Source organism: Hyperolius riggenbachi, chromosome 2, assembly GCF_040937935.1.
Source record: "Hyperolius riggenbachi isolate aHypRig1 chromosome 2, aHypRig1.pri, whole genome shotgun sequence".
Lineage (NCBI taxonomy): Eukaryota > Metazoa > Chordata > Amphibia > Anura > Hyperoliidae > Hyperolius > Hyperolius riggenbachi.
Window position 1 is genome coordinate 544,396,227 of NC_090647.1, and position 25,181 is coordinate 544,421,407.

A 25,181-nucleotide genomic window follows, 5' to 3' on the forward strand; every position below is an offset into this window, starting at 1 on the left:
TCTATCCCCAGCTCCTCCTCCTGGCTACTCCGCTAGCAGCATCATCTATCCCCAGCTCCTCCTCCTGGCTACTCCGATAGCAGCATCCTCTATCCCCAGCTCCTCGTCAGGGTTACTTTCCATCCCAGCTCCTCTTCCAGTTACCATCTCCAGTCCCACCTCTTCATTTTCATGAACTGCAGTCCACATGTCCTTCTTACAGTCTAGTAAAAGCTAAACATTCCTCTAAGTGAATATTTACGCTTTATTTGTATTTACACCTACAGTAGTCTCAGAAGCCACAAGACATGTTTAGCTGAGTTCTGCCCCCCAAAAAAAATATCACGTAGCTCAGATCTGTATTTGCTCCGAGCTTCACACAGAGTACTCTGAAGCACGAGTCATACTAGAATAGGAAAAATACAAAACCTCAATTCAAAACGCTTTCATTTGTCTCTGGCCCTGCAGCAGTTTTATGCGTTACACGACTGAAAGCGGCTTATGCTGTGCAGCAGCTATTACACAGAGAATATCCAAGAGTGTTCAAATATATTCCGGCAAAAAAAGCTTCCCAGCGGCCTCCTGCTTAATGTAAGATCGGTCCTCTCCTCAGTCAACTGCATTGTGATTCCATAGCAACCAAGATGTTAGATGAAATGTCACCTTTACAGAACTAGAAGTTCACATCTAAATCTATTTTCATCTTTAAAAAGCAAACCTGAAGCAAAAAAATAAACTTACGATAATGAATTGTAGGTGTAGTACAGCTAAGAAATAGAGCATTAGCAGCAAAGACAAGAGTCTCATAATGTTTTCCAGTACAGGAAGAGTTACAAATCTTCAGTTATCTATTCTCTAAGCTATTCCACCCAACCTGGGTGGAATACAGTCCTGTTTTCTGAGCACGTAAACAGCCAAGAAATAGCGAGAGACAGCTTGAGATGAGGCTTTACTGCAGGAAAGTTCAAAAGGTCATTATTTCTGCTTTGTTTTATAGATAAAAAAATAGAGTGTGGTTTTTAAACTGCAACTGTGACGGAATGAAGTAATGTTACATAAAAAAAAAAATAAGCTACATAGCTGAAAATAAAAATATGGGACTCTTTTCTTTGCTACTAATTTTCTGTTTATTATCCGTACTACACATATAATTCATTATATCATGTGCTTTTTTTTGCTTGCTTGCTTGTTTGCTTTACTGACAGTCTGAAGTGTTAAAAATACCTCTTTTTATTTCAGAATCCTGTTCAGTAGTATCAGCAAAGATGATTCGCCGCATCCCTGTGGCCGTCCAAGATTATTCCCATCCCCAAATTGCCCGGGGCTAAATTCTCCGCTACTTCCTGTAGGAGGCAGAGCTAATGGCTGTAGCTCTGCCTCCAGACCATTCAATCACTGCTGCTGATCGCCGCCTCTCCCCGCCCCTCTTAGTCTTCTTTCACGGAGAGGGGCGGGGAGAGGCGGCGATCAGCAGCAGTGATTGAATGGCCAGGAGGCGGGGCTGCTGTAGCACAAAGCTCTGCCTCCCCCCGGGCAGCAAAATCTGCGACTTTCAAAGTTGTAGAATTTTGCTCCAGGATTTGGGGGGGGGGGGGGGGGGGTAAAGATCTCGGACGGCCGCAAGGATGCAGTGAATCATCTTTGCTGATACTGCTGAACAGGATTCTGAAATAAAAAGAGGTATTTTTTAACACTTCAGGGACTCTTTAAAAGCACATTACAGTGTCCAATCTGTAGGCCTATTGCACCTCACATCATCATTGCAAGTTCCTCATACCTCAGATTCAATGTTTGTAACATACTGTATATAACCGCGGATAAGCTACTATGCACTAATGTCAACGCACATATTTTGGCCTAAAAAAATAGGCCTAAGGCTATGGCCCGCTGATTGGCTGATCTCAACCCCAATTGGAGAGTACCAACGTGTGCGAAGTGCGTTGAGCAGCATGCTTCAGTGTATAGCTTGCATCCTCTAGTGTCCTGTGCAGATTCTGAACCAGCCACTAGAGGTTCAGCTGGACAGCGAAACGCCATGGGCCCCTTTACACTTCATCAGTTGCTCTCAGTTAAAACTGGAAGAAAACTGATTTTCAAAGTAATACCCATGTTTTCCTATGGCACAGTTCCCACTATACGTGTTTTATCCAAAAGCTTTTTCACAATGCACTACTATGGAAAAAACGTGTACTAATGCATACTAATACACATCAACGCATTAAGTGTAAAGGGGCCCTAAGGCTGGTGCCTTTGATTAAAGCCCTTAGCCAAGGATTGGAATCCCGGCTCAAGCCAGTACGTAAAACAGCAAGGAGTCTTTGGGCAAAACTACCTAATGATCCTAGTCGCCTGTGGAGTGCGCCGTAAGTGGTTGGCGCAATATAAAATGTCCTGTGACTTGTCTTGAGCTCCAGGCTCTGCTGTAGGATCGTGATTTCTGGTAATGGGAATGATTTCATCAGTGTAATGCTAGGTACACACGACGCAATCTTCCCTCCGATTGACAGGTAATTGGACAGGAAGTTGCACAGTATGTACATGTCCAAACTGCTCCTGACACAGGGGGCGCTACACTGGGTGACTGCCCCCTCCAGGAATTATTGTGCCCCCTCCCCCAGTAACATAAAGTTAATGGTTTCAGGAGCATACAGTGAACCCAGGATAGGGTCTGTAAAAAAAAAAAAAAAAAAAAAAAGTTTCCATGTCAGCTTGAAACCAAGGATTTTGTCTATTTGCCATAAATACCTCAAAATCCTTGCAAGATCCAAAACCAAGGGTCTTATCTGTTTGCCATAAATACCTCACAATCCTTGCAATATCCAAAACCAAGGGTCTTATCTGTTTGCCATAAATACCTCACAATCCTTGCAATATCTACTGCTAGCAAGTAAGGATTAGAGAATGCCAACAAACTAGTCAAGTACATCTGTAGCTAACTTTTCTTCAATAAAAGCACCATCATTTGGACAATCTGCTCTGCTCAAAAGCCTGAGTTCTGATTGTGATGTTTACATTTGGTTGCTATCATTGCTGAACTAGATAGCCTTAATTTTATCACATGAATTAGGCTAATTATATCTAAACCTCGCCATACAAACAATGATTTTGTTCATCCAAATGGGCCCCACCAGCAAGCCACAGTGCCCCCTTTGTGCCCACCCTAAAAATGTGAAGCTGCAACCGCCACTGGCTTCCGATTCATGCTGGGATTGATTTTCTAATGTCCAAATATCGACCACGATCGGACATGTCGGAAACAATTGGCACGATCCGGTTAATCAGACAGGAAATTGCACTGTGCTCGTCTAGCACAACACAGCAGCGCAAGATAATGCGCCACACACTAATCTTCCCATCAAGACAGTGATCCTAAACCACATGATCCATTCCCCTCATTCCAAAACACACAAGTCGTAATGGACGGCAAGCAAGGCAGGAAATTCACAGGACACAAGTGAACATGAAAACTTACGTCTGGTATTGAACATACACATTCCCTCTTAAATGAGGCTCGAAGTTGCAGCTAACCTGAAAAAATGAACAAAACAACAAATTGACATATGCTCTGCTCTCAATTCATTGCTAACTTCTTGCAAAAAACAGATCATCATCAGTTACATAAGCACTTATGTTCAGCATAGCCAAGCACTTATGTTCAGCATAGCCAAGCACTTATGTTCAGCATAGCCAAGCACTTATGTTCAGCATAGCCAAGCACTTATGTTCAGCATAGCCAAGCACTTATGTTCAGCATAGCCAAGCACTTATGTTCAGCATAGCCAAGCACTTATGTTCAGCATAGCCAAGCTCTTATGTTCAGCATAGCCAAGCACTTATGTTCAGCATAGCCAAGCACTTATGCTCAGCATAGCCAAGCACTTATGTTCAGCATAGCCAAGCACTTATGTTCAGCATAGCCAAGCACTTATGCTCAGCATAGCCAAGCACTTATGCTCAGCATAGCCAAGCACTTATGTTCAGCATAGCCAAGCACTTATGTTCAGCATAGCCAAGCACTTATGTTCAGCATAGCCAAGCACTTATGTTCAGCATAGCCAAGCACTTATGTTCAGCATAGCCAAGCACTTATGCTCAGCATAGCCAAGCACTTATGCTCAGCATAGCCAAGCACTTATGTTCAGCATAGCCAAGCACTTATGCTCAGCATAGCCAAGCACTTATGCTCAGCATAGCCAAGCACTTATGTTCAGCATAGCCAAGCACTTATGTTCAGCATAGCCAAGCACTTATGCTCAGCATAGCCAAGCACTTATGCTCAGCATAGCCAAGCACTTATGCTCAGCATAGCCAAGCACTTATGCTCAGCATAGCCAAGCACTTATGCTCAGCATAGCCAAGCACTTATGTTCAGCATAGCCAAGCACTTATGCTCAGCATAGCCAAGCACTTATGTTCAGCATAGCCAAGCACTTATGTTCAGCATAGCCAAGCACTTATGTTCAGCATAGCCAAGCACTTATGTTCAGCATAGCCAAGCACTTATGCTCAGCATAGCCAAGCACTTATGTTCAGCATAGCCAAGCACTTATGCTCAGCATAGCCAAGCACTTATGCTCAGCATAGCCAAGCACTTATGCTCAGCATAGCCAAGCACTTATGCTCAGCATAGCCAAGCACTTATGCTCAGCATAGCCAAGCACTTATGTTCAGCATAGCCAAGCACTTATGCTCAGCATAGCCAAGCACTTATGTTCAGCATAGCCAAGCACTTATGTTCAGCATAGCCAAGCACTTATGTTCAGCATAGCCAAGCACTTATGTTCAGCATAGCCAAGCACTTATGCTCAGCATAGCCAAGCACTTATGCTCAGCATAGCCAAGCACTTATGTTCAGCATAGCCAATCACTTATGTTCAGCATAGCCAAGCACTTATGCTCAGCATAGCCAAGCACTTATGTTCAGCATAGCCAAGCACTTATGTTCAGCATAGCCAAGCACTTATGCTCAGCATAGCCAAGCACTTATGTTCAGCATAGCCAAGCACTTATGCTCAGCATAGCCAAGCACTTATGCTCAGCATAGCCAAGAACTTATGTTCAGCATAGCCAAGCACTTATGTTCAGCATAGCCAAGCACTTATGCTCAGCATAGCCAAGCACTTATGCTCAGCATAGCCAAGCACTTATGTTCAGCATAGCCAAGCACTTATGCTCAGCATAGCCAAGCACTTATGCTCAGCATAGCCAAGCACTTATGCTCAGCATAGCCAAGCACTTATGCTCAGCATAGCCAAGCACTTATGTTCAGCATAGCCAAGCACTTATGCTCAGCATAGCCAAGCACTTATGTTCAGCATAGCCAAGCACTTATGCTCAGCATAGCCAAGCACTTATGTTCAGCATAGCCAGCACTTATGTTCAGCATTGCCAAGCTCTTACGTTTACGAGTAAGCAGGCAGGACAGTGTCTATGCTGCTCATACCATTGGAGAACAGTAGTTAGGCAAGGCTTGCAAACTTGCTTGTTTGATGTGTCTCATTCCACACCCAACAACTGTTACCGGGACTATTGAGGTGGCACATAAAGCCTTGGACTACTTCATTTATGGTATCTCGTACACACCAAACTACTGACGTCGCTGCACCGTCGGGGATCAGAACCCGATCCTCTTGGGCGACATAGCTGGGCTCAGCTGTATAGACATATGTCAGCTACACCAGTGTTTCTCAACATTTTATTGGTATGTACCCCTTTTAAAACCCTGTACTCACCAAGTACCCCCTGGCATGGTAAACATTATCACACGTACCCCTTGACAAATATAGATTTAATCCTAGTACATTATAACTGGCTCTAAACAATTTCCAAGCATTTACTATTGCTTTTAATTAGCTAAAATACTAATTTGGGGTTGTTTAAATAAGATTTATCATTTTCTAAAACTCGAAATTTGTTATTTTTGGTTAAGTATATCAAGCCCGAGTACCCCCTAGAACCCTCAGAAGTACCCCCTGGGGTACGCGTACCACACGTTGAGAACCTATGAGCTACACAACGCGCTGTATTGCTCTGTGTGTGTGTGTGGGTGTGTGGGGGGGGCTAGGTTGGAGGGTCGACAAAGTTTTTTTTTTAGGACCGGCTCACACGGATGCTTGGTGACGATTACTGCAGGCATCTGATACAACGCTCCCATTCAAGTGAATCACAGCGTTTATTTTAGCCATTTACGGTTGTTTACATAAACACAGCGTTCCAATCCAAATTTTCCCTGTCGTTCTAGGCGACTCTGGTCGATTAGCTGACACGTCTTCATGTCCCCCTGCAGGGACGAAAATCGCTGATCACAACGGGACGCTGAGAATCTCTGCTGAAAGCCCGCGCAGGCCCCTGAACGAGACGCCGCTGAACGGGGCACTGGAGGACGTCCGTCTGAACCGACCCTTAAGAAGGCAAACTACACTGCTCGTTGCTTTTTGTAGGGGGCTTTTTGGTCTCTTTTATCCCCCTATACGTTCCTAGTGGTTTGGGTCACCCCGAGCTGCTTGGTTACTCTGTTGTACTGGTCCAAGCCCCTATCCCATAGACCCATAGCAATCCCTGCTATGCACTGAGGAAGACCAATAGTCCAAAACAGGCTGTCTGCATGTTGGGTTGGTGTGGCTCTGTAAAATGTAAAGCTATAGGCTTGCTATACACCAGCAGGTACAAGGGCATAAAGAGATCATTTGCATATTCAGTAGTGATTCATTGTGGGTAACCACAGTAGTTCACTTAAAAGCTGAATTATTGCAAATACTTTGTTTTAAAGAGCAGCTGTCAGCCATACTATCTCAGAAAACACATATATAAGTAGATAAATACTTGCTCTACTTACATAACATATGTATTGCACTGTCCATGCTTTGATTTCAGTGATTTTTCTATAGTAAAAAAAAGAGAAAATCCTCCTTAGCATTTCCCATTTTAAGCGTGGCTATTTTGAAATCAATCCTGATGTAATTTCCTCCCTTACTCTCCTCTGCTTAATTGTGTATGCCCTTCACTATAGAAAGTGCATTGTCTCAGCATGAGAAATATTGGCCAATCAGAGAGGAACAGAGATGTGGAAGGCAAAAAACAGGAGGGAAAAAGGCTTCAGCCAATCAGGCTGCATTAGTTAAGTCTGAGGGGGAAGTAGGGAAGCAAAAAAGGACAAACCAGCATGCCCTGCAACTTCCTATTTGCGTACCAAATAAGATTCGGGTAAGCTGGGGAATGATCATTTATCAACAAGGAAAGTAATAGTGATTTTAAAGAGACACTGAAGCGGAAAAAAATTATGATATTATGATTTGTATGTGTAGTACAGCTAAGAAATAAAACATTAAGATCAGATACATCAGTCTAATTGTTTCCAGTACAGGAAGAGTTAAGAAACTCCAGTTGTTATCTCTATGTAAACAAGCCATTAACTATCCGACTAAGTCGGATCGCTCAAGCCCACTCTTATCAAACGAACGAGTCTGTACACACGCCCGATTTAGCGGGCGAACGACGGGACGTTCAAACGACCCGTCGTTCGCGGAAATCCGACGTGTGTATGGGCCTTTAGTCATGGAGAGGGCTGTTATCTGACTTTTATTATCTCAACTGTAATTGAACTGTTTTCTTTTCCTCTGCTAGAGGAGAGGTCATTAGTGCACAGACTGCTCTGAAAGACTAATTTTGAATGCTGAGTGTTGTGTAATCTGCACATTTTATAGAATGATACAATGTTAGAAAAAAACACTATATACCTGAAAATAAAAAGATGAGAATATTTTCTTTGCTGCTAATCTTCTAGTAATTATTCATAGTACACAACCAATTCACTATATCATATATTTTTTTTCGCTTCAGTGTCTCTTTAATGTTTAAATTGCCCAGTTAGCATCCAAATTACTTGTTTACCAGATAAAAATAAAGAATTGATTTTTTATTTTATGCCCGACAGTTACACTTTAAGAAGTCGAACTACACTGAGCTTTGCTTTTTAGTAGGAGGGCTTTCCGGTCTCTTTCAGGCTGCATTTCCATTTGTGCGGTGCGAATCGCCGCGGTAAAAATTCGCATGCGGATGCGAATTTTGCATGCGGGTCTATACGAATTTTCATGCGAATTCGCATGCGAATTCGCATGGATGACGATGTATGCGAATTTAACCATGGCAGTGCTGGTGTGCTTTTCCATTGTTTCTATGAAAATTCGCATGCCCAAACCTCATGCGAATTTCCTATTAAATACATTGTATGCGATTTGCATAGCGGTATGCGGTATGCGAAATCTGATGGCTCTGCCATACAAATTTTTTCTGCACAGAAAAACGCAAAGGAATCCTGACAAGTGGAAACAGTCCCATTCACTTGTATTGCTATGCGAATTTTCATGCGAAAAACGCATGCGAATTCGCTATAGTGGAAATGAGCCCTTATACTTTCCTAGAGGTTCTGGGTCACCCTCAGCTGCTCTGGGATTCTGTGTGTAGCTGAAATAGAGTGCCAGGACCTGAAACTTATCAGCGCTGGACAGGCCATGCTGGATTGTGCACAACATCTTCTGTCTTTTTTTTCCCCTCCGCTTCTACACAGAAGACATCACAGCGTGGGGCCGGTGGCCTCGCTCGGCAGTGACTCAGTGCCTGATCACACGCTGCCCATCTCCAGCCTTTGATGGTCATGTGAGGAGAAGATCAAGGAGGAGACGTCTGAATAATTCATCTGTCAGGTTGTCACTGCGAGAGTCACGGCAAATACTAAAGGAGAGACAGTCACACAATGGGGCCGGGAAGACAAAGCATCTGAAAGAAACAGCAAGCGCGCCCCAGCTGCCAGCTTGCAAGGATCGCACACGGCTTCTACTGCCTGAAGTTTAGGACTAGTTTATAAAATGCTTACCCCCCCCCCCCCCCCCCCCAAGTGAACCTGTATGGATAATAGTGCTCTTAGGGTGTACTTACCTCGAGAGTGGGAAGCCTCTGGATCCTGGATCCTAAATAGGCTTTTCTCATCCTCTCACCCCCCCCCCCCCCCTCCTTTTCCCTTTCCTGAAATTAAAGTGAACCTCCAGACTAAAAATCTACTCAGCAGAACTGAAAAGGCTTGGTGTTTCTTTAACAGTTTCACAGCATCAGAACTTTGTTTTTCTTACCCATTTTTAGCTGCACAGAAGCCAAGCTCTGCCCCATCAAAGAAATCTGCCCGGGCATTTTTCCCCTGATGCTGTGCAAATCATGATGGGATTTCTGATGTTGTTATTCTCGTTGCCTAGCAGCTGGGAGGGGTGATCAGGACACGGGACAGTTGGAACTGTGTCTCATGCTCCCTGTCACCTCCTTTCAACCAAAAAGATGGCTGCCCCCATGAAATCACAAACATTTGTCTGTTGTTTTAAAACAGGGTGGGTAAGAGATTATATTACCTATCTATTTTAATTAACATAACTGATGTAACTTAATGAGGGTATGTTTGTTTAGGCTGAAGTTCCTCTTTAAGCGACAAGGCTGGTCTGCGCTCAGATCACAAGTCTGTGACACGCCTCCCGCAGGCGCACTAGTGGCTTACTGCCTGGGCTCTGGTAGAAACAGCCGAGCTCGATCAGGTCCATTCTATACCACCTGGGCAGTAGAGCGGTCCAATCGGAGCCGAGGCAGTAAGTCGCTAGTGAGCTTGCGCGAGGCGTCACTGGCTTGTTATGATTCTGAAGAGTTCGGGGGTTCCCAGTGCAGGAACGGGGCTGAACGGGAGGACAAGGGAAGCCTCTTCAGGATCTTGAGTCTTCCCCCTCCCGAGGCAAGTACACCCCAGGCCAGGTGTGTCAAACTCAATCACGTCAGGGGCCAAAATCTAACAGATAGTCTAAGTTGCGGGCCAACTTTTTTAGTAAGATATACCATTAAGTAGTTAAATATTTACCTGCTCCAGGGCTGCTTAGGGACTACTCTGATCTTCCTGGCAGCCACATGTGCTGCATACCTCTGACTCCAGGTTCATGTCACATGATCGGAAGCTGGAGGTATAGAAGTATAAAGCATGCAGCCATGGGGAGAACAGACCAGAAGCATCTCTGGAGCAGGTATATACTGCACTGCTCCGCTGTGCTACTCTGCATTGTGGGGGGTGGAAGGTAGGTGTGTTTTACGTGAGGGGGTTTGGATCTCAGAAGGGGGCCCCATTCTAAATGTACTGGGATGTTTAACAATGTTTTAATCCAGAAACGCTGTCACAAGTGTGTTCCTCTGGCTGGGAAGGCAGTGTACTGTCATTCTTTTACTGCATACAATGATGCATATTGGAAGCTCTCGAGGGCCACATAAAACGGCAAGAAGGCCCACATTCGGCCCGTGAGCCTTGAGTTTGACACCTGTGCCCTAGGAGCACTTGTTTCATTACAGGTTTACTTTAAAGTGGACCTGAACTTTTGCACAGGACAGAAGGAAAACATAGAGAAATGCACCCCGTATGTATTTAGAGAGTTTAGCCTGTGTAATTCCCCCTCATTTATGTCTAATCACACGTTGTAATCTGATCCTCCTCCCTGTGTCACATGACTGCCTATGGCAGATAAGCCCATTTGAAAGTACAGGCTGTAAACAATATGTCTGCTTCCATGGATCAGGGAGTAGAAACAGTGCAGATTTATTTTTGGATTTGTATCAGCTGTAACAAAGACATGTTTTTTGTTTAAAGGTCATTATGCTGTTGTGTATCTTTTAGAGCAGAGAGGAAGTCCGAGTTCAGGTCCGCTTTAAAAACTCAAAACGTAATATTTCAAAGATATTTTACATTTACCACTTTTAGTCAGCAGATGGCGCTTCTGAGCAAAAAGACTAATATTAAAAACACAGTTTGCAAAGTGCTGCTCTGAGATAAGATTTTAGAGGACACACATACTGCTCATGCTAAAAATAATTTTGCCTTCGTAAAACAAGGTATCTATCTATATATATATAATTCAGTAAGTGCCTCAACCTTCCAGCAAGAAGAAGTACTTTGCATGAGAAAATGTATGCGTGCTCAAAGACCAAGTTTGAGGCCTCCTTTCCACGGACTGTTGAGCTGTGTGCTCAGCAAGCAGTTACCAGGCACAAGTAAGAAGTTATCAGGCAGCAACAAGCAGTTATCAGGCAGCAACAAGCAGTTACTAGGCAGCAGTGAGCAGTTACCAGGCAGCAGTGAGCAGTTACTAGGCAGCAGTGAGCAGTTGAGAGAGTTTGAGAGGCATTTCACTGCCTATTAACAGTCTGTGGAAAGGAGGCTTAACCCTAGCAAGTCTGGCTTTGCAAATCTGGCCTAATTGACTATTCATGAGGCAATGCTCATGCAAATATGCATTTGCTTTCGCATGTCAAACTATGCAGGGTCAAAAAACCAATACTGCAAAGCGGTCGTGGAGCAGTGCTTTTCAGCACTGCTAGATTTGGGCGCAGCGAGTGCCGCCATAGACTGTAATGGGAATCAGTCTATAGCGGCGCTCAGTGAGTAACGTCGGCGCCGTCAGAAGACGGAGCCGAAGTTGCTTAAAAAACACAATAATTCGACCTCCAGCAATCGCTGGAAGCCGAATTATATCATTCCCCCACTATCCATGGCGGCCTGGAGGGGGAATAGTAATTATATAATAGAGTAAGTGCCTCAACCTTCAAACAAGAAGAAGAAGTAGCGCCCTGCCCCCAGGGCTGGTCCAAGCAAGAAGTAGTGTCATATTAAACCAAGGGCAAAGAGGGATAATTTGCATATTCAGTAGCAGTGCATTGTGGGTAACCACAAATGTTCACTTATAGCTGAATTATTGCAGATTTGCTTCTGTTTTAAGAAGGAAAATTACACCAAGCTTTGCTTTTTTTAGTAGGAGGGCTTTTTGGTCTCTTTTATCATCCTATACATTCTTAGTAGTTTGGGTCACCCTGAGCTGCTTGGTTACTCTGTTGTACTTGTCCAAGCCCTATCTCATACAGCCGTATCAATCCCTGCCATGTACTGATGAGGACCAAAAGTCTGAAACAGGCTGTCTACATGTGGGTTTGATATGACTGTGTAAAATTTAAAGCTATATGCTTGCTATACACCAGTGGCTCTGGATGCTTGCTTGGCTTACCAAGCAATGTACTGATGAGGACCAAAAGTCTGAAACAGGCTGTCACATGTGGGTTTGATATGACTGTGTAAAACTTAAAGAGACACTGAAGCGAGACTAAATCTCGCTTCAGGTCTTATATATAGCAGGGGCACGTGTGCCCCTGCTAAAACGCCGCTATCCCGCGGCTTAACGGGGGTCCCTTCACCCCCAACCCACCCCCCGCAAACCTGGGTCGGAAAAAGGTCGCTGGAGCTGATCTTCCTGGAGGCAGGGCTAACGGCTGCAGCCCTGCCTCCCAGCACGTCTATCAGACGCGCATCGCCGCCTCTCCCCCGCCCCTCTCAGTGAAGGAAGACTGAGAGGGGCGGGGGAGAGGCGGAGGTACGCGTCTGACAGACGCGCATGGGGCAGGGCTGCGGCGGTTAGCCCTGCCCCAACCAGGAAGCGCTCCCCCGCTGCTCGGAGGGGGTTTGGGGGGACAGGGACCCCCGTTAAGCCGCGCTATAGCGGCGTTTTAGCAGGGGCACGCATGCCCCTGCTAGCTATGAGGTCTGAAGCGAGATCTATTCTCGCTTCAGACTCTCTTTAAAGCTATAGGCTTGCTTGACTTATCAAGGGTGAAAAGGAATTATTTGCATATTTAGTAGCAGTGCATTGTGGGTAACCACAAATGTTCACTTATAGCTGAATTATTGCACATTTCCTTCTGTTTTAGGAAGGCAAATTACATCAAGCTTTGCTTTTTTTAGTAGGAGGTCTTTTTGGTCCCTTTTATCCCCCTATACATTCCGAGTGGTTTGGGTCACCCTGAGCTGCTTGGTTACTCTGTTGTACTGGTCCAAGCCCTATCTCATACAGCCGTATCAATCCCTGCCATGTACTGATGAGGACCAAAAGTCTGAAACAGGCTGTCTACATGTGGGTTTGATATGACTGTGTAAAATTTAAAGCTATATGCTTGCTATACACCAGCGGCTCTGGATGCTTGCTTGGCTTACCACGGGGGAAAAGGGGTAATTTGCATATTTAGTAGCAGTGCATTGTGGGTAACCACAAATGTTCACTTAAAGCTGAATTATTGCAGATTTCCTTCTGTTTTAAAAAGGCAAATTACACCAATACAGTGTGCGGCATTGCAGGAAGTGACGACAGTGGAATGCACGATGGAACACGGAAGAGGTGAGTCATCCCCGCCCGCTGCCTCTTAGTAATAGTGGCGGCTGCTACTGTGCTTAAGCAGGAGGGGGAGTGCACATGGGGGACCCAGGTGAGGGGGGGGGGGGGGGAGAGTGCACATGGGGGACCCAGGTGAGGGGGGGGGGGGTTCCTGCTGAGCTTAGGCTGGAGGTAGAGCACACATGGGGAACCCAGTTGAGGGGGGGTCCAACCCCCCTCCCTGCCGCTGTGCCCAATACCCCCTTCCTGCCCTCTACCCTTTTATGCGGCGTATGGTACGCCGCGGGTCGGCTAGTTTGTTATAATTCAGCTTTAAAGTGAACCAGAGACGAAGCATCCTCATGTATTTTACCGTATATATTATTGGGAACATGACAGTAAACACCTATTCTGTTCTCTGTTTCATTATTTACTTTTTAGATTGCTTCTTATCAGCCCAGATAAAATCCTCCACTGAGCATTCAGTCTGGCTTTGCTATAAGGATTCCTGAGCAGAGCCACAAGGGGGCAGGCTTGGGCAATGAAAAGACAGCACAGAAGACAGACTCCGCTATAAAGATTCCTGAACAAAGCCAGACTGAATGCTCAGTCGGGGATTTTATCAGGGCTGATTAGAAGCAGGCTAAACAGTAAATAATGAAACAGAGAGCAGGGTAGGTGTTTTCTCTAATATTCCCACTGATATATATGGTAAAATACATGAGGGTGCTTCATCTCTGGTTCCCTTTAAAGTGGAACTGACCTTAAAATTTGATACTATAAAAATATATGATGTGTTGCTTAATACTGCTTTAATAAATACAAATGTATGTTTGCTGTAATATAAGTATCAGATGTCCTTATTTCTGTTACTGCATTCACACTGCAGTATGCAGCCATATATTGGTTGGCAAGTTTACAGTTCCATCCAGCTGATTTCTACTTCCTCTACCCCTCCTTCTTCAAGCAGCTCCTTTCTCCAATCACTGTGCAGTATGCAAATTAGCCTGTGGTAGTGTACAGTGTCAGTTACAGTGATGTCATCTGGCTGCGCCTGTGTATGTAATGTCTGCCTGCGTTTTCCAGCCTGTCATTTTTCAGCTTTTGTGTATGCTCTGCTGTCAGTGTGATTTATGGTGGTGGTGTATAGTGGTGTATGGGCAGCTGACAGATCTCTCTCTTATCAGATTCGATAAGAGAGAGATTTGTCTCTTGGTCGAATCTGCCCATACATCGCTAGGTGTATGGCCACCTTTAGACACAAAACACATACATAAACCCACTTATGCTAAGTAGTGTACACACCACAAAGAATTACTAAAGGTGGCCACAAATCAGAGGATTATGGGCAGATTCGACCAAGAGACAAATTTATTCCTAAACAGAATTGATTAGAGATAAATTTGTCTCTTGGTGGAATCTGCCCATCCACTACAGGCCGATTCCCATCTGATTTCAGCATGAAATCCTCAGGGAATCGGCTGAGCCCGCCGCGTTCGCCCGGCCGCTGCCCCCAAAATGAATAAATGTATGTAGTGTGTGTGCGTTTAGAGGCCCATACACACGTCGGATTTTTGTGAATGATCCGTCGTTTGAACGTTCTGTCGTTCGCACGTCAAATCCGGCGTGTGTGCAGACTATCGTTCAGGTGATAAGACCGGCGGATCGCTGAAAACCAGTCTTATCACCTGAACGATGGTCTGCACACACGCCGGATTTGACGTGCGAACGACGGAATGTTCAAACGACGGGTCGTTCGCAAAAAATCCGACGTGTGTATGGGCCTTATACCTCACCTGTCCTGTCGCAGCCTCCCCGGTGTCCGTCCATCTCACCGGGTAACAGCCGCATACACGCTAGCGGCACATAGCATCTGATGTCAGACTCTATGCGCTGTGTATGTGGAACCCGGCGAGATGGACAGAAACCGCGTGGAGGCTGACACCGTACAGGTAATGTATAAAGGCACACACTACATACCTTTATATACTGCGGTGGCAGTTGTTTCGTTGTCTCGTCGTTCGTTTACATATCGACCGTCGTACCGCCACGCACCCGACCAACCAACTTCGGCCCAACATCTTGCAGCATGCGCGATCGACCATGCGGCCAATTTCCATCCACGAAATTGTTAGCTTTGTTGGTCGGGCATGCACTTGGCAGCACCAGTTTTCATCCAATTCGATTATAATAATCTAATTGGATGCTCGATTGGTTGGTCTGAAAGGTGGGGGACAGGTCTCAGATGCACAAATCAGCAGATGTGAGAGGACAGGAGTGAGGCCCGCAAAAGAAATGCAGGTGTGCAGACGCGCGTGCACACACACACACACACACGCACGCACGCACACACACACACACGCACGCACACACAGGCGCGCACACACACGCGCACACACCCCAACAGACACACGCACACGCACACACCCCAACAGACACACACACACCCCGACACACACGCACAGACACACGCGCAAAGACACCCCAACAGACACACGCACAGACACACCCCAACAGACACACACATGCGCACAGACACACGCACACACATACCCCAACGGACACACACACAACATTTTTTTCCCCTTTAACCAGGGCTGTGGAGTCGGAGTCGGAGTCGTGGAGTCGGGCAATTTTGGGTGCCTGGAGTCGGAGTCGGGAAAAAATGCACCGACTCCGACTCCTAATGAATTTGTAACTGTAATTAAAATAGAAAATATGATAAAATGTTCTATTTCTCAGGTAATAGTCATTAAAAATAATGTATATATACACAGTATATATACAGTAATAGCTGTGCTTAGTCCACAAAAATGAAATAAACCAATCAAAATTAGTTACTTGTGCTGCTTCAATAAAGCAGTCCCCGTATTTTTAAGGTCAGATATACATATCTGATTGTGACTGTATATATGATGTGTACACAGGAATCTCTTATATATACTAAATAACATCTATGCTGTAAGAATAAAGCCTGATGTGTAGCTGTGTCACTAATAGAGATGGTCAATGAGATGGAAATAATTCTGCACTGATGCTGATTTATGCAAATGTATGCACTCCCTTTGCTGATGAAATCAAATAATTTGATATGTTGTTAAAATTTGGTTTGGTGACTACAAATTAAAGGGTACCTGAGACGGATGAAAAGTAAAGTTTTATACATACCTGGGGCTTCCTCCAGCCCCCTTCAGGCTAATCAGTCCCTCGCTGTCCTCCACCACCCGGATCTTCTGCTATGAGTCCTGGTAATTCAGTCAGTCAGCGCTGTCCGGCCGCATGCCGCTCCCACAGCCAGGAACATTCTGCACCTGCGCAATAGTGCTGCACAGGTGTAGTATGCTCCTGGCGGCGGAGTGTGTGCATGCGCACTACGCCCGACTGGCTCAAGTACCTGGACTCATAGCAGAAGATCCAGGTGGTGGAGGAGGACAACGAGGGACTGATTATCCTGAAGGCGGCTGGAGGAAGCCCCAGGTATGTATAAAACTTTAATTTCATCTGTCTCAGGTTTACTTTGTTACACAGTAGTACTATACTCTACATATGCACTCCCCACAGAGCTGCAGGGAATCCACTGAGAATGTTGTGCACATTGAACACAGAGGTGTTGTCTGTCACCCATAAACCTTGTTCAGATTGTGCATGAAGAATGTGTAATAGAGGAAGAATCTCCTCATTCCCCTGCAGAGTACCTGCACATCATTCTTACATGTACCCACACTTACATTGCCTTGGGCCTGATAGATGTTCTTTGTTCCGGTTTGTACCTTTTACAAATACTCTTACCAAGGACTAGTTTTAGTCTAAAGGGAATAAATATAGTAGTCTACATATCCTTCTCACTTCAGTTGTCTTGTAAAATTCCTAAGCGTTGGCAGTTAAGAGACGAATTTCGTGTTACATACTTTTAATCAACAAAATTGTAATATGCAAATTAGAGGAGTCGGAGTCGGTGGAATCCTAAACTGAGGAGTCGGAGTCGGAGTCGGTGGATTTTTGGACCGTCTCCACAGCCCTGCCTTTAACCTCCTTAGCGGTAACCCCGTGCTGGACATGGTGTAAGCCGCCACGGAGGATTTCTCAGGCCCTGCTGGGTCGATTTGCATAATTTTTTTTTCAAACACACAGCTAGCACTTTGCTAGCTGCATGTTTGGTCCGTTTGCCGCCGCTCGCCGCCCATCCGCCGTGATACAGGGCCTGCCCCCCCACATACCCCTTGCGCAGCCTGGCCAATTGCCGCCAGGCTGCGCTATGGGGTGGACGGGGGAAGCCCTCAAGGAAATCCCGTTCAGAACGAGATTTCCGGATGGGCATGATTGTCGGCGGCGATCAGGCGGTACAGGGGGACGCATGTAGCTAGCGCTAGGCTAGCTACATGCTATAAAAAAAAAAATAGGTTTAAAAAAAACCTCCCGCCAGGGAGGTTAATGTAATTAGCTTCTCCACCTCATCTATCTACTGCCAAGGCTCTCCTGATTCCAAAATCCCAAGTGTTGCTGGGAGAGACTAGCAGAATAGTTTTGCAACTTCTTAGGTTACGTTTTTAATATGGTGGTATGCTGAATTTGATATAAGAACCCACTTATTAGAAATGTTCAACTATGAGTGAGTTTTAGCTAGGTAGTTTTGATGTACTTTTTATTTATAAGGCTGCTGGTGCAATAGTTTTGTTTGCTTGTTTTTTTTTAGCTCAGATCCGCTTTAAGTGAGCAAGTATCGTTTCCCATGATGCATCACTCTTGAATAGGAAATTTATCTCTATGTCCCTGAAGCCAGGCTTACATCCAGAACAATCCCCGCACCTAAAATGTGTTTCCCTGAGACCTGTGCAGAGTGTTGGCAGCAGGGCATACTTACCTGTCTGCCACTGGCAACTGAGTGCACTCACACGCCTTTCTGTGCGCCTGTACCCTGTGACCTGCCTGTATGTACCTTACATGACTGGGGAATGAGACACAGGAGGTGCGCATTGCCGGACAGGTGAGTACACTCTGCTGCAACACACTACATGGTCCCCGGGACAACAAGAGATGTGGGGAGAACTGGGGGCATGGCAGTAGATGTGAGGAGAAAAGGGGGTTTGGCAGTAGATGTGGGGAAACTAGGGGCATGGCAGCAGATGTAAGGAGAACAAGGGGCATGGCAGTAGATGTGGGAAGAACTGGGGGCATGGCAGTAGATGTGGGAAGAACAGGGGGCATGGCAGTAGATGTGGAGAGAACTGGGGGCATGGCAGTAGATGTGGGAAGAACAGGGGGCATGGCACTAGATGTGGAGAGAACAGGGGGCATGGCACTAGATGTGGAGAGAACAGGGGGCATGGCACTAGATGTGGAGAGAACTGGGGGCATGGCAGTAGATGTGGAGAGAACAGAGGGCATGGCAGTAGACGTGGAGAGAACTGGGGGCATGGCAGTAGACTTGGAGAGAACAGGGGGCATGGCAGTAGATGTGGAGAGAACTGGGGGCATGGCAGTAGATGTGGAGAGAACTGGGGGCATGGCAGTAGATGTGGGGAGAATTGGGGGCATGGCAATAGATGTGGGAAAACGGGGCAAGGCAGTAGATGTGGGGAGAATTGGGGGCATGGCAATAGATGTGGGAAAACGGGGCAAGGCAGTAGATGTGGGGAGAATTGGGGGCGTGGCAGTGGCTGCCCCCAGGTGCCGTGGCAGTGGCTGCCCCCAGGCGCCGTGGCAGTGGCTGCCCCCAGGCGCCGTGGCAGTGGCTGCCCCCAGGCGCCATGGCTCAGTTTCGCTTTTGCGGACTGAGCCAGTTAATGACCACTGCACCTGTTCGGCCCTTGCCATGCTTGTCCATGTTCGCACTTCCATCACAGGGAGCATCCTGCGCAGGTGCAGTATGAGAAAATCTCTACTGTTCAGGACACTCCCGGCTACGGGACTGTGGACAACGACTTGTGCGGCCAGGTCTGCACAGTGGCCATCGACTGGCTCAGTCCGCAAAAGCGAAACTGCGCCGCGACGGAGGACCGGAGGATCGTTGAGTACCAGCACGATCATGGGGCGACTGCAGGGGGCCAGGAGAAGCCCCAGGTAGAATTGGCTTCTAGTATTTTTTTTTAACTAGACTTTGGTTTCCCTTTAAATAAAGTCTTTGAAATTCTACTTAGACCATTATTGCAAGACTGACACCTGCAGTCATAATATAGAACTGCAGTTTAAACGAAAACTTGTCCGGGCCCATTATTCTCCACCAAGTCTCACGTATCCTCAGCACTGCCAGTCTTGCTCACCAGACTGGAACAGACACACATAATGAAAGACATTTAATGACAGGTGACCCGGATGACTCTTACCTTGAACTGGATCACCTGTCCGATGCCCTTGAATTCGGGCACAACGTCATCATAGAATTCTAAAAACTGCTGATAAAGCTCCTCATCTCCGTATTCCAAGCTGGCGTCGTCATCGTCCCACTTGGACTGCTCCATGCCATAGGTGAGGAACATGCCGCGGATGAGCATCGTCTGGCTGGAGGTGGGGTACGCATGTTTGCGGGAACACCTGTGCGTTACAGGGGGGAAAGCGTTGGATTAGCTAGGCTAGCTTTATCTGTTTAGAGAGGATAATTGATCAAGCGCGCCACACTCACCCTGTATACCTAAAAATTGGCTTACTGCACTTAAAGTGGATCCGAGATAAACTTTTACTCATTGCATAATAGTGTTCCTTTCATATAGTGTATAGGGCATTCCACAAGCCAAATGCTTTTTTGGTTTTGTCTTAACCTCCTTGGCGGTAACACCGTACTACACACGGGGTAGCCCCCACGGAGGGGGGCCCCAGGACTTTAAAAAAAAAAATGGAGGCACACGCTTTAGCTAGCGGTTCCCTAGCTAAGCATCTGCACAAAGTTGCTCCGGTCCCCCGCGATCGCCCACAATACCTTCTGCTATACGTACCCCCCAGCGTTCCCACGCCACCGCAGCCGCCCAATCGGCTCCACCTTCGCGATGACGGCAATCGGGATTTCGGCTGACGTCGATGACGTCATCTCCGATCGTCGCTATAGCAACGCCGGAAGCCGATCGGGAAACTGCGCTTTTTGTGGGATCGTGGCAAGGTATGTATAGCCGGAGACGATCGGCGGGCATGGGGGGGGACCGGAGCAACTTTTAACATACGCTTAGCTAGCGAAATGCTAGCTAAAGCGTTTTAAAAAAAAATTGGGGGCAAAAAACCTCCTGGCGGACGCAGCCTCAGAAACTGCATACCGCCAAGGGGGTTAATACTCCATATAAACTAAACAAGACTCGCCCACAGCTTCTCCAGAGAGCCTTGGCACTTTTAGCCTTAGTAGCAAGGGCTTATGGGAGCTCAGTCTGGGCAGGAGGAGGAGGAGGTTACTAGCCAGAGATTTCAGAGGCAGAGGGAAGGAGGGAGGAGGAGAGGGGAGTAAATTTGTCACAGGCTGAGGGCTGGAGATGCAGATCAGCTTGCCAGTGTGTAATGTGACAAGCAGAACATGGCTGCCCTCATATCACAGGAATAAATACAATCAAACTGTTGAAGCTGTTTGCAGCTAGATTTGCTGTGTAAACTATCTAAACTTTAGATAAGATATATAGACAAGTTACTTGTTATAGTTCGTTTTTCATCTCGGATCCGCTTTAAAAAAAAAAAGTCACATAACATCGTACTTAAAGTGACACTGAAGCATAAAAAAGAACCCCTTATGGTATAATGAATTGTATGTGTAGTACGGATAATGAATATAACATTAGTAGCAAAGAAACAAGTCTCATATTTATTTTCAGTTATATAGCCTAATTTATAACATTGCATCATTCGGTCATATTTGCAATTACAAACCACACAATAAATGTGTTTTAAATTATGAGGGCTCGTCGTTCACACTGGAGGCGCTTTTGGAGTTTTTTAAGCACTGGCGATTTTTCAAAATCGCCCTGAAAGCGATTGTGCCATGATTCCCTATGAGAGTTCACATCTGAGTGGTTAGTTTCCGATTCGCTCAGAGAAGCGCTGCTGGGGCCATTTTTTTTAGGCGATTTGCCTCAATAGAAGGTATAGGAAAACCGCAAAACGCTCTCAAAATCGCTTTGTGCAGCGATTGCGTTCGCATTTTTAAGAATCAATACATTGTATTTATTCTTTTACGGATCAAAGAGTTCCCTTCCTGGCTGACGCCAGGACGTGAAAAAATGAAATCGCTCCGCAAAAACGTTTACAAAAACGCTTACCAAAACCACCCAAGTCACAGAAATCGCCAGGAAAGGGGGAAAAAAAAAGCATCAAAAAAGCCTACCACAAACATAACCACGATCAGAACGCAATGTGAACGAGGCCTGTAACAGAGCAGAGATAATGACTCTAAACTTCCCTGCAGAAAAACTTTATCTGAACGGTCTCTCACTGTTTCTTTGATGTATAAGTGCTCCAGAAAGTAGGACTGCCTCTAACCCAAGTTGGATGGGAGAGTCGGGTCGGAGAACCCAGAGAAACTCTTTTGCATAGATAATAACTGAAGTTTCTTAACTCTTCCTGAACTGGAAACAATATGAGACTCATATCTGTGCTAATAATGTTCTATTTCTTAGCTGTACTACACATACAATGCATTATTTCATAAGAGTACCGTATTTTTCGGACTATAAGACGCTCCTGACCATAAGACGCACCTAGGTTTAGAGGACAAAAACTAGGGGGGAAAAAAAAGCTTACCGGTCACCGAATCTGCAGGCTCCAGTCTTTAGGTAAAACGGGCAATTGGCTCGGTCCTTCTCCGTGCCGTAGTCCACCGGTTCTGGGTTTTGCCACACACCACCATTCTCCAGCTGTGGGGGAAACCCAAACTAATACATGAGTTTAAAGGGTGCATTGAGATAGATGTAACTACCATCTACGCTAGATCATGAAGTGGGAGGGATATTATGGAGGTGGGCATATTTATTCCCTTGTAAACAATGCACATTGCCTGGCTGTCCTGCTGATCCTCTGTCTCTGATACTTCAAGCCATAGAGCTTGAACAAGCATGCAGATCAGGTGTTTCTGACAGAAGTCTGACTGCACTGGCCGCATGCTTGTTTCAGGTGTTTTGGCAGCCGATCGACCAATAGACAGATAGCTCTCTCTGATTAGAGAGAAATCTGTTGGCTGCAATAAACCGCAGGCCGATTCCTGATCAATTCCAGTATGAAATCGCGAGTGACCATCTGTGATGACAAGCAGCGGAAGGTGAGATTGTTCCATTTCCCTCCCCTCCATTTGTTCTGACCGCCGACTGACGCGACTGAGCCAGTTATGGGACTGATTGCGACTGAAAGGCAGACTGCGAGACGGCGGCAAAGGACTCACAAGTGCTTATGGGGCTGGAGGAATCCCCAGGTAAGTATCAAATTGTTTTTTCCTGCTAGCTCAGGCACACTTTAAAGTGCCAAGCCGAGCACAAATTCTATAATCTGTGGAACCACAAAGGACTTTTTGCTGTGGTGTTTAAATGCGGTTGGTTGGTGGTGGTTGTATATAGCCTCCCCAGATTTAGGTTTATAAGGCAAAGTTGTTGTTTTCTTTAAATTGGGTGGTTCGCTTTGCCCCAGCGCTATTTGGCTGACCAGAGGCGGGACAAGGTCCTCCAGCACCCAAGGCTGAGACACCAAAGTGCGCCCCTCCATCCCTCCCACCCCAGCCATCACACACTGATTGCTATTAGACTAAGAAGCGGCACAGGGCCCCAACACCTTGATCTCTAGTTATCTGGGTTGCAGTCACTGCCATGTATCCACTTTTCCTATTTCTCTCTGCTTAAAACACAATAGGGGAATGATAGCTGAGTGAGGTGTGCGCCCCCTCCTACACTGCGCCCCGAGGCTGGAGCCTCTCTCACCTCTGATTCAGCTCTGTGGCTGACTCCAGCATATGTTAGTTTTGAATGTGCTTCAATAAAAATTCTAATTTCCTAGCTCTTTCTGAGCTGTTCTCAGAGTCACCATTATTAGAATATCGGTAGCATCACCAATACTCATAGTTAATTCAGATAGTAAAATACAGGCAACCTTACCCTCACAGTCGCTCTACCAATGCCTAACAGTAACTTACCTTAAAGGACAACTGAAGTGAGAGAGATATGGAGGCTGCCATATTTATTTCCTTTTAAAACAATATCAGTTGCCTGGCAGCCCTGCTGGTCTATTTGGCTGCAGTAGTGTCTGAATAACACCAGAAACAAGCATGCAGCTAATCTTGTCAGACCTGGCAATACTGTAAGAAACACCTGATCTGCTGCATGCTTGTTCAGGGCCTGTGGCTAAAAGTATTATAGGCAGAGGATCAGAAGGACAGCCGGGCAACTGCCATTGTTTTAAAGGAAATTAATATGGCAGCCTCCATAACTCTCTTGCTACAGTTGTCCTTTAAGACCCAATTGTCCAATTGTTTGTCTTCGCCCCTTCACAGTATGGATGCTGCAGGCCTGGCATTCATTTCAAATGTGGGGTAATTGCTGCTTTACATATGTGGGGCACTTGCTGCATTTCATATGTGGGGTAACTGCTGCATTTTAAATGTAGGGCTTCCTTTAATGCACATGTTTTTTTCTAAACATCAGTTTTTTTTCTACACCTTCAGTGTTAATTACAGTGTGATAAATCAGTGACTTTTGGGTTGCATTTTGGGTGCTCAGTATTTAAAAGGTTTGCCATCACTACTCTATATGATCCAGAGTCTTCCCTTTCTTTTCACTATACATTCACTTTAATGGGTATCTTCTGACAGGTGTTCTTACTGTGCAGACTAATCACTGCAGCATCATCAACATTTTTATGTGCAGTATATAGGGAAGCATACATGCAAAAATGGTGCCAGTAAATTTGGGCACATTGTGAGGCCGAAAAACATCTCATCCTGCTCCTGCACAAGTCCCGGCAGTGTTAATTACTATTCCCCCTGCAGGCTACTGTAGACTGAGGGGTAAGATGTAACTCGGCTGCCAGCTATTTCTGGCGGCCGCATTACTCTGTTTTTAAAGTAATTTGGACTCTGTTGACGGCACCCAAGTTACTGTCTGAGGGCCGCTAAAGCAGTAATTCACATTACGGCCTATGGTGGCGCTTGGTGCGCCCAAATTCCCTGAAGCCATATTGCCCTATTCTGTATAGGGAACCAATAAGCTGAAAGAAGCAGGAGAGATTCTGCAAATAGAAAATCTGAAGTAGTCCACTTCCTGAATGCAGTACAACCATTTGAATTGCGCTGTGTTCTGCCACGTGATGGTAATTTTCACATAAAGGGTAACCATAGCAATTATCAATGATACGAGGACATGAGCCTTACCTGACTCTCTGCTTCATCCAGCATCCTCTGCACGGCCTCCTAGAAATGGTGTAAACACAGGGCTAGTAAGAACCTCCATGGTGCACAGTATCTGTTTCAGGGGTTAAGAACCTACAACACATAGAACTTACACAACAATACTCAGTCTGGTGTCATAACAATGTAAACCAATGACGGCGACATGCTTGTAATAGGACAGGCTAACAATTTACAGGTTGAAATAACGTGGCTAAACAAAGGCGCCACTTAAGAAACACTAAAATCCAGTTAGAAAGGAGGTAGCGGTGAACTTAAAGTGCACCAGAGACGGCACACTACAAAGTTTTTTTTACTTACCCGGGGCTTCCTCCAGCCCCATGAGCACGGATGTGTCCTTTACTGTCCTCCTGAACGCCTCAGTTAAGAAGTAATCATCCCCAGTAACTGGATCAGTGACATCAGCAGGGGGAGGGGGCTTATACGCATGCACAGGAGGTCCACGCATGCGCAGAAGACCCCGCCTGACTCAGACTGGAGCTGACTGAGCCAGTTACCGGGGCTGATGTCCAGTAAATGGAGGACTGCGGGAGGACGGAGAGGGACGCATCTGTGCTTATGGGGATAGAGGAAGCCCAGGGTAAGTATAAAAAACAAAAAACTTTGTAACTCCCCATCTCTGGTTTTCTTTAACAACTTGA

The 25,181-nt window shown here is 45.9% G+C and overlaps 1 protein-coding gene across 3 annotated transcripts in view; it reads right to left on the reverse strand.

Annotated features, from left to right (window-relative positions):
• The window catches only part of ZRSR2 (zinc finger CCCH-type, RNA binding motif and serine/arginine rich 2), a 77,791-nt gene that overhangs the window by 26,687 nt on the left and 25,923 nt on the right, over window positions 1–25,181 (reverse strand). Inside the window, exons 6-9 of one of the 3 annotated variants that reach the window (XM_068270780.1) lie at window positions 24,505–24,543; window positions 21,897–22,009; window positions 19,511–19,718; window positions 3,452–3,507 (exon numbers count right to left, since the gene is read on the reverse strand). In XM_068270780.1, coding sequence (XP_068126881.1) covers window positions 3,452–3,507; window positions 19,511–19,718; window positions 21,897–22,009; window positions 24,505–24,543 — 416 coding nt within the window. Of the gene's footprint in view, window positions 1–3,451; window positions 3,508–19,510; window positions 19,719–21,896; window positions 22,010–24,504; window positions 24,596–25,181 lie in introns of all 3 variants that reach the window. The other 2 variants (XM_068270783.1, XM_068270782.1) reach the window with 2 other exon arrangements.